The sequence below is a fragment of the Hemicordylus capensis genome, chromosome 7 (genome assembly GCF_027244095.1).
Source record: "Hemicordylus capensis ecotype Gifberg chromosome 7, rHemCap1.1.pri, whole genome shotgun sequence".
NCBI classification, from domain to species: domain Eukaryota; kingdom Metazoa; phylum Chordata; class Lepidosauria; order Squamata; family Cordylidae; genus Hemicordylus; species Hemicordylus capensis.
In genome coordinates this window covers 21529896-21545012 of record NC_069663.1, presented here as the reverse complement: position 1 = coordinate 21545012, position 15117 = coordinate 21529896, and the positions used below count along the sequence as shown (strand labels likewise).

General features: G+C 44.0%; 2 protein-coding genes across 2 annotated transcripts; both read right to left on the bottom strand.

Annotated features, from left to right (window-relative positions):
* Positions 1 to 70: 70 nt before the first annotated feature.
* On the bottom strand, positions 71 to 6412 carry LOC128333046 (epithelial membrane protein 1-like). The gene is made up of 5 exons (XM_053268061.1): positions 6158 to 6412; positions 4977 to 5145; positions 4061 to 4207; positions 1335 to 1457; positions 71 to 444 (listed from the first exon to the last, which is right to left on the bottom strand). The coding sequence occupies exons 2-5, from the start codon at positions 5140 to 5142 to the stop codon at positions 404 to 406; spliced, it is 477 nt and encodes a 158-aa protein (XP_053124036.1). The 5' UTR covers positions 5143 to 5145; positions 6158 to 6412; the 3' UTR covers positions 71 to 403.
* A 3986-nt stretch (positions 6413 to 10398) lies between these two features.
* LOC128333045 (lens fiber membrane intrinsic protein-like) lies at positions 10399 to 14715 on the bottom strand. The gene is made up of 4 exons (XM_053268060.1): positions 14409 to 14715; positions 12218 to 12349; positions 11733 to 11855; positions 10399 to 10945 (listed from the first exon to the last, which is right to left on the bottom strand). The coding sequence occupies exons 1-4, from the start codon at positions 14593 to 14595 to the stop codon at positions 10869 to 10871; spliced, it is 519 nt and encodes a 172-aa protein (XP_053124035.1). The 5' UTR covers positions 14596 to 14715; the 3' UTR covers positions 10399 to 10868.
* Between the last annotated feature and the right edge of the window lie 402 nt (positions 14716 to 15117).

Below are 15117 nucleotides of genomic sequence, written 5' to 3'. Positions count from 1 at the left end.
TCACAACCCACTATGGCTATTTTGTGAAAGCAGGGAAGAAATACCTGAAATAAATAAATGAAATATAGACTGCTTTCTTTGGAATGCTTTATATTGGCACATCAGTACAGGACATGCACATTTTCATAAGTGGAAAATTGCCGCCAACTACGCATGCTCAATGGACTGTACAGAATCAAAAATTAAAAATCAGAATGATGCAGAACTCCAAATACATCAGTTCCTCTTCAGAAACACCTCTTTGGAACTCCACCATCTAGAGGAAACGTTCAGTCAGGAGAATTTCAGTAGCATTTCTTATCCATGCTGGTCCAGCTTTATTCCGTTCACTTTAATCCATCCGATGCAAAATGGCTCATGCTCAGAGTCATATCAAGCTCACCACTGGCCTTATGCACATTGTTTAATGTTTGTGGAAGTTCAGATAATAGATTGTTGATACAGCTGTCAGCAGGAGAGAGAGAAAGAAGTGTTGACACATCCCAGGTTGGTTTTAAGCCCTCCCTCAAGCACTGATGTTTTCTTGATATCACTTGTGGACATGCAAATTAAGGGACTACGGGTCAATTTGAACAAAACACTAGCCACAACACAAATAAGGACAGGATTTTGCTGTGAGCACACCTGCCCTGACATGACTGGAAGATGTCCTGATGCGCTGTTAGGTGTCCTTTAACCATGTGAGAGAGATATTCAGATGAATCTTCCCTCCACACACATTCCAAAACCTTGGGCTCCAAACCAAGGCTTTCAGCAGTCAGGCTCAGGTAACTTACCTCCTGAGCCACTAGCATTTTGGTTCCTGAGCAACGCAGAGAGACTAGGCACTTTGAGTCCCAGGTACCTTTTAGGCTGAAGTATTGCTCTGGACTTTGCCTCAGTATTATGATCTCTTTTATGAGCCTCCTATAAAAGGTTCGTTAGCACTACCATACATATCCACCACATCTCCTATTTTCTTCAGCACATTCTCAGGCAGGGAAACCAGGAGGCAGCTTTAGTAATTTTCAGGCAGTCCTGAGAAACCCTGCGACATTTCTCAGCCTAGTGGCAGCTGGCCAAAATGTCCAAGAATCTTCACAATGTAAATGAGTGGGGCTACCCGCAACAACCGCCGAGATGCAGTGTAAAAAAGAAAAAAGAAAGCCAAAGTCACAGGTGGTGAGCCATACCCATGGAAAGTACAAGAACCCCTCCCCACCAGATGCCTATTTCACCATGAAAACCTTCAGCGCCTTTGAATTCTGTCATAATTAAGATAATTTTCAGATCAGCTGTGGCTTTGGCCCAAAGCAACTTGCACCATCAGGTTTATGTTTGTTTCTTTTTCTTACCAGCAGCTAGGAAGAGAGGAAAGCAGGACCAGCCCAGCAAGTAGGACCATCCACGGTATTTGAAACCAGCAGCGGGAGTATATTTCCATGTGTATATGGACATTGCAACCACAGTATGGATTGCTAGGCAGAAGCAAATGGGAGAATTAATGCCCCTTACTTACAGCGCAGGACTGTGCTTCACTTACAGCTGGGCTAAATTGTTGTTGTTGTTGTTGTTATCATTTCTTGTTTACACAGTCAGACAGGTGTTATTGACTGGTTTGTTTTATCCAGACATCGATTCCTTCCCAAGGACCTGGGATGGCTGAATTTTATTATCAATATTGCTGCTGTTATTATTATAGGTATCGTCACAGAATATAGGCTGTTCCCAGTAAAGCTGCTTTTTGTAATTGGCTGGTGGTGATTTCTGTGGCCGCTATGGTGTTGAGGTGCTCTTCAAGTTGTAGGAAATGAAGATGCAAAAATATTATGGGACTTCCGACTACAAACAGACAAACATCTGCCACACAATACACCAGATATAACTGTAGTTGAAAAGAAAGAAAAGCAAGTCAAAATAATCGACATAGCAATACCAGGTGATAGCAGAATAGAAGAAAAAAGAAATAGAAAAAATAACAAAATACAAAGATCTACAAATTGAAATTGAAAGGCTGTGGCGGACGAAGACCAAAATAATCCCAGTAGTAACTGGCATCCTAGGTGCAATTCCAAAGCACCTTGAAGAGCACCTCAACACCATCGGGGCCACAGAAATCACCATCAGCCAATTACAAAAAGCAACTTTACTGGGAACAGCATTATTATTATTATTATTATTATTATTAATCATATTTTAATACCACCCAAACTTACGTCTCTTACTTACGTTTTCCATTTCATTCAGTAACTCAAATGCCCAATTTGCACATAATGAGAAACCAGAGTTGAAGGTGCCTGAGACTGAAATTGTTGTATGTCCGAATCCATGCAACTGCTGTTTGGACCCAAAAGCGACCCAAGGATTCCCTCCTGAGACTCGGATGTGAATAATTCACCAGAACATGAATAACTCTACTGCATCTCTTCACTGGAAGCAATTGCATTTATACCAACCAGAGTTGCCACAGAATTGCCCACTCATTCTCATTGGAGGCTGATGGAAGTCAGTGCTGTCAATTAGGTAAGGAAGGATGCCAAAGGCAGACTTATTTTGGGGTGAAGCTTTTGAGCTCCACTATTAACCACTGTCTGGCTGTTTTTCTTTGGGAAACAGTGGAGGGAACACATGTGGGGTAAGCATTGTTGGGAAGAAAGTAAACGCCCATCACAGCTGACACTTTGGGTCAACAATCTCATCCGGATTATTTTAGCGGTCTGTATATTTCATTTTAAAGGTCGGGTGTAACCGTGGAATAGTTTCAAAAGCTGGATCTGATGGAAATTTGGAAAAGGCGTTCTATCAAAATATTTTAGAAGAGGGATTTTTCAAATTAGATTGGGAGAGGCACCAGAAACTGGGCTTTCCGTGACCATTCGATCAATCGCCCATTAGATTTTTTTAAAAATAAAGTCATCCCAATTTCCCTGTGGAGTTTGAGGTGGAAGCTTTTTCACCAAGTATATGCTCACAGAGGAGCTCTTACCCCTGGACTTTGAGGCCGAAGTCAGCCCCTGGGACCCCCCCAAATCCTCTTTAGTCTCTCCCAGGTGGTGTGGTCACCTGGCCAAGCATGGTGATGCTTAATTTGCAGAGGAGGGGGGCCTTCTAAAGGCCTTTAGGTCCAGGTTCCAAAATGACCTAGGTGCACCTCTGAATGCTCACAAGGTCTGATTAGATAGGGTAGGCCCTTGGATCCATTGTAGGCAGGAAGCCCTTCTCTTGATAGAATCCTCTTTAGTAACTAGTGAACATTTTTTTGACAGGATGCCTACAGGCTTGTGTGCCTTGGCACTGAATGTGCGCCTGTTTGAACTTCTCCAACCTGAGCAGCCAGTCATATCAGATTATCTCAGGCAGAGAAGGCCCCGAACTGTTCAAAAGTCCTATCAAACAGAGAAAGGGGGAGAGAAACAGTTGAGGTCTATGGACAAGGGATCTGATGTGGATTATGTCTGTTTTGTAAAAATTAAAAAGAATGTAAATCTAGTAAAAGGGGCACTTGGAAAAACCTTGGTGAAATATCGGACAATTCCCACCTCTGTGGTATGACCTCTCAGCTTGTATGTAGCCCTAGTGATTTGCCTGCAGTGTTCAAGAAAACTGAAAATGGACCGTGAAACGGATATGCTGCAATCTGTGAACTGGGTGAGCAACTGTTTCCCCTGTGGGTGACACATCGGCCCTTTTTCAGAAGGAGAGACTGCCCTCCTCCCACTGGAGACAGTTTTGGGCTTGGACAGATGAAGTGATTGCCCCTATTACGTGAACTTTTTTCGAACTGGCATGGACCTCTTTAACTGCCAAATGAAGTTTTGAATTAGTTCTGTGTTTTGTATCTTATTCTTTTCTGTATTCTTATTGAGTGTTGATGGCATGCACCTAAGTTCTGTAGTAAGGTAAAATCTCAATAAAAAAAACCTCTCCCCCCACCCCCAAATGTTTTTCAAATGTTCCATGTTTCATCTCAAAATCCTTCAGCATCTCCTAATTTTTTTGGAACCAATTCAAAGAGAATTTTTGGATCAGCTCTCGTTGTCACCCAGATTTTGAGAAAAGGGAAATTCTGTGACAGAGGTACCTGGCAGAAGGACTGTTATGCTCAGAAACATGTTCAACATCTTCCTGTGCCTTATCAGACACTTCATCTGGATTATAACAAGAATGGCACAGAGTGACCCATACGTTGCCGCCAAAAGCAGGAATCCTTGAACAAAGAAGCGGTACACTGCAGAGGAAAAAACAAAAGTGAATTATATAATAATGCTGCATAATGTTACTGAGCTCAGTTTGTTTGGTTTTTTTAATATCACACTATATTGTATTATAGGAGAATTGGTCTCGTGGTAGCAAGTATGACTTGTCCCCTTAGCTAAGCAGGGTCCACCCGGGTTGCATCTGAATAGGAGAACACATGTGAGCACTGTAAGATAGGATGGAGCCACTCTTGGAAGAGCATCTAGGTTCCAAGTTCCCTCCCTGGCAGCATCTCCAAGATAGGGCGGAGAGAGATTCCTGCCTGCAGCCTGGGAGAAGCTGCTGCCAGTCTGTGTAGACAATACTGAGCTAGATAGACCAATGGTCTGACTCTGTATATGGCAACTTCCTGTGTTCTGGAAAACAGGAGTGCCCTACAGTGCATGCCCACCAATTCAAAATATACCTCAACCAGGTGTCAGATGTGAAAGATCAGACTTTACACTGTTGAGTGTCTGAGAGTATATTGATTTGCATGTGCATTAATGCATCAATTCCCCAAACAGAGATTTAACTTCTAGAGGTGCTGGAAGAGAGCTAAACTCTGATGAGCCATGCTGGAAATTCACAAAAATCAGATTGTTAAAAAGTTGTCCTCCCAAAGCAAAAAAATGTATAGCGATGTACTGTATTATTACTATTGTTGTCCTCACCATCATTATCCCCCACTATTTGTGGCAGTCACAGAGAATGATATCACACCGGACATTTGGGATAGCAACCACACAGGAGTCACTTACTTATTCCTCGGGCCATGTTCCTACATATGGACTCCACACAGTACATCAAAATGGATTCAACGTAATCAGTGGATCTGTTAATAATCCAGTAACGGGTACAGGCAGCAATGACTACCAGGAAGGAGCTGGCCAACAGGAGAATGGGGCCGCTGAACTTGAAAAACATGATCTGCGAAATTGTCAGAGGTCTTGAGCTGAAATGTATGCACCTTGAGCTATGATCCAGGTCAAAGAAAGGTCCTAGAATCACAGAGGCTTAGAGATGGGGGGGCGGGGAGAGAGAGATAAATATTGTAATTGTAATTTTAATCTGGTTTTAATTGCTATGTATTTTTTATTTTAATGTAAACCACCCAGAGCCACCTCTGGAAGGGTGGTATATAAATCAAATAAATACAATACAATACAATACATGGAGGCGTTCTAGTCCAAACCCTGCTTGTAATACATGAGAATGCCAAGCCAGCAAAAAACAAAGAGCAACAGAAAGACAAAATTAAGTTACGGTCAGGGGTGTAGGAAGGTTGGAGTGGGCCCAGAGACAAGATTTTAAAATGCACCCCCGCCCCCAGCTGAAGCTCAGCTCATGAAGTAAAGAAATCTTAAATGAGGCTGAATCGTGGCAACAAAAGGCATAGTGAAATTTATAAAACACCTATGTGCCACAATAGAACATCATCCTAATTTTTTTTTTTTTAAGGTTTTGTAAATTGTGGGTGATGCAAGTCATTTGATGGTGCTAGAGAAAGACATGCTGTTCTGGTAGCTCCAGGTCTTAACACTCACATCAGTTTCAGAGGATGAATACAACTGAAGGAATCCCGGGAGGGTGCGTGACTGGGGGAGTCAGTCATGTGACTTGCCTCTGGGGGCCCCCCCAGGGCAGTGGGCCCCCAGACAATTGTCTCCCCTTGCCCTATAATAGTTACCCCCCCTGATTACGGCCTGGGGGTGTCCCTGGCAAACAAGTAACCAATTGTTTGGGACAAACTGCATGGACGTTAATCAAGCAAGCTCATAGTTTATCATTGGGCCTATGAGGAGTGATGGGGCAGTGGGTGGAACCATGTAGGCTGGAAATCCCTTCCCCCTCCAGCACCCCTTAAAGTCTGCTGTGCCTAGTATCTGTAGGTCAGTCTTGACATGGCAAGCTATAGAGGTCCTGCAGCTGCACACCCCACCTTGTCTGGGGGAGCAGCCTCTTTGCCCCCGCCTCGCTTGGAAAGAAGCGAGTCCCTTTCTGATTGGCTTGGAGCAGGAGGGGGCGGGACTTGCTTGGCCGTATGGGCTCCCAGCCCTTTCGTCCATGACGAGAAGCGACTGTTCTCTCCCTTCTCTGGGCATAGTGTGGACTCTGGCTGTTCGCCCTTGCGGGGCTGGTTGGGAATGTTTTTGGCCCCCGCCGCCTTGGCCTTGGTTGCAGGGCAGGGGGTCTTTTTTGCTTACCTCACACTATTTGTCCCTTAATTAGCAAGGCACCCTGGTCACAATGTTAGGTACAATGCGGGATAAAAGGGTAGTTTAGGTTCGGTGAGCACCTTAAGACTAGGGTTGCCATGTCCCCCAGAATTTAGGGCAGCCCCTGGATTTTGGCTCCTCTACCCGGCTGCTAAATTCCACCTGGATTTACACGGATTTCAAATGCGCTGCCTGGGATTGCCCAGATTTTACTCTGGATCCAATCACATGGGAGAGCAGAGAAGGAGAGGAAAGTATACAAATCTGTCTAATAAATAAATAAATAAATAAATAAATTGCAAATTAGTTGCCACATAATTTGCATAACATGCAAATTAGGCCACTCGGATTTGGGAAGCTTGAATATGGCAATCCTACTTAAGGCACATCTTTGGTGTGACGAGGAGTCCTTGGCATTCCCGAGACATTTTATGCCTCAAGGAGTGCTAGCTGGGGACTTCCTCTATCCTGCTGAGGAATCCTTAAAGGCTTTGTGGCTAGCGGGCAGTAACGCCTTAGAGCTGACATTAGGTCAGCTAAGCTGGGCAGCATCAGCCTTAGGGCCAAGGCTGGCTGTCTATCTGTACCATGCATTTGGAGGGCCTGTATCCAGATTCACTTTTCAAAGTGGACACAGGTACAATCATTCACATAAAGATGTGTATGAGTGTATAGACATCTGTACACTCGTACAGCATCATATCTGAATTGGGCTACTGGGGAGGCCCTTTCTTTAGTAGCCACCTGTCTAATTGCACAAGCATGGGCATTTGGAGAGGCATATCTTCCTTTCTGAAGGAAGATTGCTGGTCTGGTGGTAGCAAGCATGACTTGTCCCCTTAGCTAAGCAGGGTCTGCCCTGGTTGCTTATGAAAGGGAGACTAGAAATGTGAGCACTGGAAGATATTCCCCTTACTAGGGGATGGAGCTCTTCTGGGAAGAGCAGACACTTCCAAGTTCCCTCCCTGGCTAATCCAAGATAAGGCTGAGAGAGATTCCTGCCTGCAAGCTTGGAGAAGCCACTGCCTGTCTGTGTAGACAATACTGAGTGAGATGGACCAAGGCTCTGACTCAGCAGCATATAACTACTTCCTATGTTCCTATCAGCCAACTCTGCCACGAAGCAAATTGACACAGGCCACATTTTGAGGCTCTTGTCCCACTTGCTTGCTTTCTTACTCACTTGTAAGTGAACTTGTCAGTAGACTTAAATACAAACAGAGAGAACCAAATGAATACATATCTGAATATGTATCAATGAGAGACAACTTTCCTCTTGTGCTTCTGCTGAAATACTGGGGGAGATAAGGTTTGCAGCACAGTTCAAAGGCTGCTATTCGATTTGTTCCAGATGACATTGCAAAACCACAGTCTATTTTAAGCCCAGTTTGTGGCAGCTACTTTTTTATCACTCACAGTAGCCACAGAAATATGTTCCCCTAGTTCTCATGTGTGTGATCTAGACCAGGGATTCTCAACGTTGGGCCCCCAGATGTTATTGGACTTCAACTCTCATCATCCCCAACCAAAGGCCACTGGGGATTATGGGAGTTGAAGTCTGATAACATCTGGGGACCCAACATTGAGAATCCCTGATCTAGACCAGGGTTTCTTAACCTTGGGCCCCCAGATGTTGTTGGACTACAACTCCCAGAATCCCCAGCCACAAAGGCTATGTCTGGGGATTCTGGGAGTTGTAGTCCAACATCTGTGGGCCCAGGGTTAAGAAACCCTGATCTAGATTACCTGGGGGGCGGGGAGAAGACTGCCCATCCTCCCCTCCATAAATGGTATCATTAGCAGGTTTAATTACTGGAGAAGGAGTAGTAATGGGAATAAGATTAGTTTTGTTTCCAAGCCTCCACATCTTTTTTGGCGTCCATTCCCGCAGGCACTGACAAATTCCCAACACTTGCGTGAGGAGGGAAGAAAAGAAGATGGCCACCAACAGCTGGGTCTGCTTTAAAATGGCTGCCAGGGGGTGATGTCATCCGGCCTACAGGAGCCAGAGTTCTGCTCAGGCCTCACAGCCAGGCCGCAGGAGGAGCAACGAAATGGAGGCAAAAGCCCTCACAGCACAGCCATTGTTGAACTAAGGTTGCTCTGCACGTTTTGCTCTGTAACTCCACTTCTACAAGGGCTGGAGCTTAAAAAACAAAACAAAACACACACACACACACACACACACACAATCATGGAAGCTGAAATCTGAGCAAATCTGGGTGGGCGAAGCAATCTTGGCGAGAGGCTTAAAATCCAGATGAAACCCGGAATTCCGGGAGGGCATGGCAACTCTAAGACAGGAGCCATTTTAGGCCTTACATTTCAAAAGATTTCCTGTTGCTTTTATAGTGTTTAAATGAGCATATTGTTACGTGCGAGTGAACCAAACTAACACCATCTTGGTGAACTCAGCAGGAACTGAGCAAGTGTTCTATCACACGTTTATGGCCTGCAGAATGTATGGCCTACATCTGCTTAGTTTCACCTCTTCTGCCTTTCCTCTCCTGACACTTGCCTTGAGATTAGCAACATAATGTTTATGGCTGAGCCTTCCTGCTGGGGTTGCTGGTCAAAGCAGGAATGCACCCTCTTAAGGGATAGCTCTCTCGAAACGAACGATCAAGGGTGTGGACAAAGACTTTGCTGTGATTTCAATTCTCTTTTATGATGCTGCATGGAAGTACCACCTGCCATGCTCGTTGTCATAGCTGAATGCAGCAAATAGTTGGAATTGTGCTCTCCTGTATAAAATGTTTGGGCAGCCTCCATTTGGGCTGTCCTGTCTTTGGAATCTATTCCCAGGACCTCTAGCTTGCTCGTTCTGCAGAACCATAAAGCTCTTAGATACTAGTCTCTCTTGGTTCGTTATTGGCTAAGCGTACCAGGATCGCAATGACTACTCCTGTGATCAGAAAAATCTCTTATTTGATTATTTCTCTCTTTGTGGAGGTTGCCTCTGTGGGCCTGTGATCTTCTAGGACTCCCTTACATACTTGAGCCAGCATGGTGTAGTGGTTAGAGTGCTGGACTAGGACTGGGGAGACCCAAGTTCAAATCCCCATTCAGCCATGAGACTTGCTGGGTGACTCTGAGCCAGTCACTTCTCTCTCAGCCTAACCTACTTCACAGGGTTGTTGGGAGGAGAAACTTAAGTATGTAGTACACCGCTCTGCGCTCCTTGGAGGAAGAGCGGGATATAAAATGTAGAAAATAAATAAATAAATAATTGATAGGAGACGTTATTTATTTTTGTTTGTTTGTTTGTTTTACCTTTACCCATTTTTTGGTTATGTGGAAGCAAAGTAGGAAGAAAACCTGGGTAGGTGTTCCTGCTATCTTGCTTCCACCCAATCACTTCTACCCAGGTTTTCCTCCTACCTTGCTTCCACACAACCGAAAATTGGGAGCACACACAGCTCCCAAACATGGGTGGAATACAGTTTTTGATTGTGTGAATTACATGAGAGCATTCCACACATTAGGTTCAAGACACATACAACAATACACTTCCTCTCTGTACCCTTCATTTGCTGGGGACTGTACTGTACACATTCACAGTACAGGTCACAACAGTGCATGTAGTCACTCATACACACATACGCATATGTGCACAGATATGTACAACATAATCTGTGAATAGTCTTGTCTCATGCAGAAGCTACAAGGCAGATAGATTCTGCTTTATCTCAACCATTTTTCAACAGATCTGCACCAACTTTGATTTCGTGGTGTCTCTTGTAGACAGTTCATGTCTACATGTGGTCAGGTGTATTTGACATGTTTTTGTTGTTATTGCCAATAGCGTGTTCAGGGGTTATAATGGCAGAATGCTGAAACAACGTCCCATCTTAACTATACTGGCACTACTGTGTCAGTATAATTTAGAAAGCCCCCTAAAGAACAATGCAAAGGTGTCCTGGGTTATTGCCAGTGCATTATCATATGAAATAAATGCTTATTTTTATAAATGTTTTATTATACTTTACATGTATTTATCATAACCTGCCATTTTGGACCATTTTGTGAAAGGCACAAAAGGAAGAGAATATGTGAAATAAACAAATGGAATAAATAAAATGAAGATTGTTCTCTTTGAAATGCTTTATGAATGTGCATGTGTAACATAGCGGGGGAAAGAACATGAATGAACTGAAAGTTGCAGCACACTGTGCTTGTATGGTGCTCCATAAAAAACCAAACTGGAAATAAAACAACAGAGCCTTTAAGAATTTGGAATGCGTCAGTTTCTCTTCCAAATCATCACCACCAAGAAATCTGCTGTTAAACCCCCAAATCTGGGGAAATAGTCAGATGAAGATAAATTCTGAAGCTTTAATCTGATAAATTCTAATCCATGGGAAGTCCTTGAATCCAGCACAAAAGAGCTTTTGCTTGGAGTCTCATGGAAATTGCCACTGGCCTCCGTCTTCTTTAAATTCCTGGTACTCCTTCTAGTGACCCTCCTTCTTCAATGTCATAGAATACCTCAAAAAAGATGGTTAGTATTGCTGTGGAGAGTGGGAAGAGAGAGAGAAAGAAAAATATATAGTGTATAAGAATCTCAGGATCATGTTGGAGATTAATTTTCTATCCAGGCAATTTCATATCTGATCCTTTTCATCCCACAAACTCAACCGTTGGTAGAAAATCTCAAACTTCTGATTGACCTGGTCCAGTAAGAAAATAATCCAGAGTCAAATTTGCACGAAGTCTATTTCCAGTCTTAACTCTTGCTAATTCTTAAGAGTTTGTACACCAAACTGTCGAGAGAGAGCTAAAATTGGGCTGGTACCATTTTTTAAAAAATCTATCTATCTATCTATCTATCTATCTATCTATCTATCTATCTATCTATCTATCGGGGCCAGCCCCCTCCCCAGAGACCCCATTACCTGTAGGGGTCAAGGGGTGGATGATGGAATCTGGTGGCAGAGAGCAAATGACTGGAGATGCCTCCCATTGTCAGGAAGAAATGGCCCCACCAACAATGATGGAGCTCCAACCAGCCCCCAAATAAGCCAAGGACAGCCACAAGGGCCCCATCTGATGACACATGACTGCTCGTGACTGGGACGGCAAGTGGCATGCTGTCTGGTCTGAACCCAAAGGGATAATGGGATCTCCATAATTCACCCTGTTTCCTCATGAAATCTTTAGTTTCAAACTGCCGTTAGGCCCATTTCATCCTGAAATCTCCATCACCTTTGAATATCACCAAAACTGCTTCTAAGAGCATTTTTCAGGTCAGGTTTGACTCAAAGCTACTTGTATTTGCTCTCTATGTGTTTCACTCACCAGCCACAAGGTTGAGGGGGAAGGAGGACCAGCCCAAAATGAAGGACCATCCATAGTATTTCGCATCAACATGGCGAGTATATGCCCCTGTGTATACCGACATGCCAATCATACTACAGATTGCTAGGAAAGAGCACATGAGAAGAATCAATGCCTCTTAGAATTACTACCTCTCAGTAGGGATGTGCAAGCCAGCTCGAATCGAACTGGCCCAGTATCGAACCAGCTCAATTCGAACGAGCCCAGTTGGCTGGTCTGAGTTCGAACAGGCCCGGCCCCCCAAAAGGCTTACCAAAAAATGGTAAGCCATACCCAGCAGAACATTACAATAATCTCTCCCCCACCACCACCACCAACACACTGAAATTGCCCTCTTTGTTCCCCAAATGTTCTGCACCTTGAAATGTTGCCAAAAGAGAATTTTTAGATCAGTTCTAGTTTCTACTCCAGAATTTGAGCGAAAGGAATTTCTGTGTCTAAGATACCTGGCATGAGGGCTGCTTTATTGAGACATGATTCAAACGTATTTCTCCAGATGGAAAAGGCTACGATTCCAAGGATGGCAAAACAGCCCACCACTGCTCCAATACCCAGGATTATAACAACAGATATAAACCCTACAGAGGAAAACCAAAAGGGCATTATACAGTATAACAAGACTGCAGGAATCAAGGAGTCTTAACTGCTGTCACTACTTTTCATGCAATAATTTTACCTTTTGTGTCTCCCCCCGCCCCCGATTGTTGAATCATTTTAATTAATTAATTATTTGCTCTGGGCTTGACAAATAGGAACATAGGAACATAGGAAGCTGCCATATACTGAGCTAGTCAGACCATTGGTCTATCTAGCTCAGTATTGTCTTCACAGACTGGCAGAAGTTTCTCCAAGGTTGCAGGCAGGAATCTCTCTCAGCCCTATCTTGGAGAAGCCAGGGAGGGAGCTTGAAACCTTCTGATGCTCTTCCCAGAGTGGCTCCATCCCCTGAGGGGAATATCTTACAATGCTCACACTTCGAGTCTCCCATTCATTTGTAACCAGGGTGGACCCTGCTTAGCTAAGGGGACAAGTCATGCTTGCTACCAGAAGACCAGCTCTCCTCCCAGGCTCCAGGGAGCCATCGTGCCTAGACATCTATCTATCTATCTATCTATCTAATGTCTGTACCATCATATACCAATGTTTCATGGTGGTTTACAAAGCAAATGGTAAAAACAGAATGAAACACAAAGTTATTTTTAAAAAATTAAAAAACAATTTAAAGCAGCAGAACAACCATCAAAATCAACTTACAGCAAATCAAATGGTTGGTGAAATAAATAAATTGTGGATCCTAAACTAGGATATTCAGAGACAGTTATTTAACAAAATCTTTATTTGTCCCAGGCAAGCCTGTTTCTTTTCTAAGTGTGCCACTTGTATGTCGAACTTGTCCTTTCAATTTCAGTGGGACCTGCAAATAAAGTTAGTCACAGGCACTATTGCTGTTATTAACAGGCAACATCCAGACTAGTTAATCGTGACTAAGCACCATTGAAATCAAAGTCATGGCTAACTGAAGCCCCATTAATTTCAGTGGGCTTAACTATGACTAATTTAGTCTGGATGTTGTCTATTAGTATTTGCATTATTTCCTGGATTTCAATCCCCATAATAATGAAATGACAGAAGTAGCAGGTCTAGAGAATCAGAGAGAACAACAGGAAATTAGCCTTGTCTCTGCTGCATTGGGTCTGTGGGAGTGTATTTTGAATTTCAGACATATTAATGAAAAGAGAGACTTATGAAATGGAGAAGAGAAGCTTTTGCAACGAGGATGCAGAGAACTGGAATAAGGAAGTATGAAGTCATGCTAGGCCTTCAGCCTCTTAGAGTGTCAGACAAACCCGGAATTACTGTCTGAGTCAGACCAAGGATAGTGCCTGAACCATGAGGTCAGCCCCATACTATGTGAGGTAAAAAAGTAGGACAGACTCAGGCAGCGGTGGGGCCCAAGTGTGAATAATTTGTTACATCTGAGGCGAGGCACAAAATGCTGTCTTTCCCCATGCCCCTGGTGGGGGGCAGCCCCTTTTCAAAACCAAGTCTTGCAAGCTTTGAAAGTGCAGGAGGGCAGTTAGGGATGTTCTGAACTGGTTTGAACAGAACTGGGTTTGATTCAAACTGGTTGGTTCGACCAGTTTGAACTCTAACCAGACCAGCCTAAAAAAAGGCAGCCAGTCCGAGTTTGAATTGGACCATTGCCCATCCGATACGGACCGGTTCGAGAGCTATGCTTGTAAAGGGAAATCTGGTGAGGATTCCCCTTTACAATCAAAGGCATGGGTGGGGGGATACTTTAAAAGTGTTCCAAAGTTGGGGGGCAGTGAGAGGGCACCTTACCAGCTTTGTCGTCATCAGCAATGGTGGTGCAGTGGTAGCGGCTCCTCTAAACTTTTAGGGAGAGTTTAAGGAAGAAGCTAGCCTTGCCTGTGCTTTCAACAGGAGTTTAATAAGCAGAAATGAAGAGGTGATGTTTTTCACTGCATCCAGCTAAATAAAGCATAATCACCTTTGCATGTCCACCAATCAAGTTACTGTTAAAGGCACCGGAACTGGACAGAATAGTAGGCAACCCTAGCAGAGAGTGGTATCATCCCTGGCATTTGGAGTGGGAGGCACTCATGAATCACTTACCTCTTCCTCGATCCAGATAGCCACACCCAGATGGCAAACAGTAGGTCCAAAGAGATTCACTGGCAGGGCCAAGAATGGTGGGATAATTAACAACCCACTGATCAGTAGAGAGGGCAGTGATTAGCAATCCAGTGCCGAGCATATAGAAGCTTAAGCTAGTGAACTTGAAAAAATGGTACTCCCACATTGCTGGAAGCTTCAAGATGAATCCTAGTGAGGCTGAGTTGTGAACCCGAGCAAAGATCTGAGATCCTATGGTGTTCACATGCCAAGTTGGCAAAAAAGAAAGACCAACAGAAAAGGGAAATGATATTAAGGCCTGGCAGCTTCCCTGGGAAGCAAGCAGCCAAGCAATTGCTTCGTACAAAGTCCGTGGATTCTAATTGGCCAGGGTAATCGTTTATAATCTGGCCATTAGGGAGTGATAGGAATGCTGATTGACAAAGCAATGGGAGAGGCTCTGGTGCTTCTGGAGAGTTCCAGACGAATACAGCACCAGGGCAAATGATGCACATGAGGGTTCTGACAACCTCCCTTTCCCCCAGGAGGTTTTTCACACATGGCTCTATGCCTCGGGGTATCTGAAGAGCAAATCTGCTTCACAGCAGATTCAAGGCATTTTAATTCGAGGGATTAAATGGACCATTTGCATAGCCATCAGCACCTCCACCAACACCTTTGGAGAAAACAGAAGCCCTGGAGGTCCCCC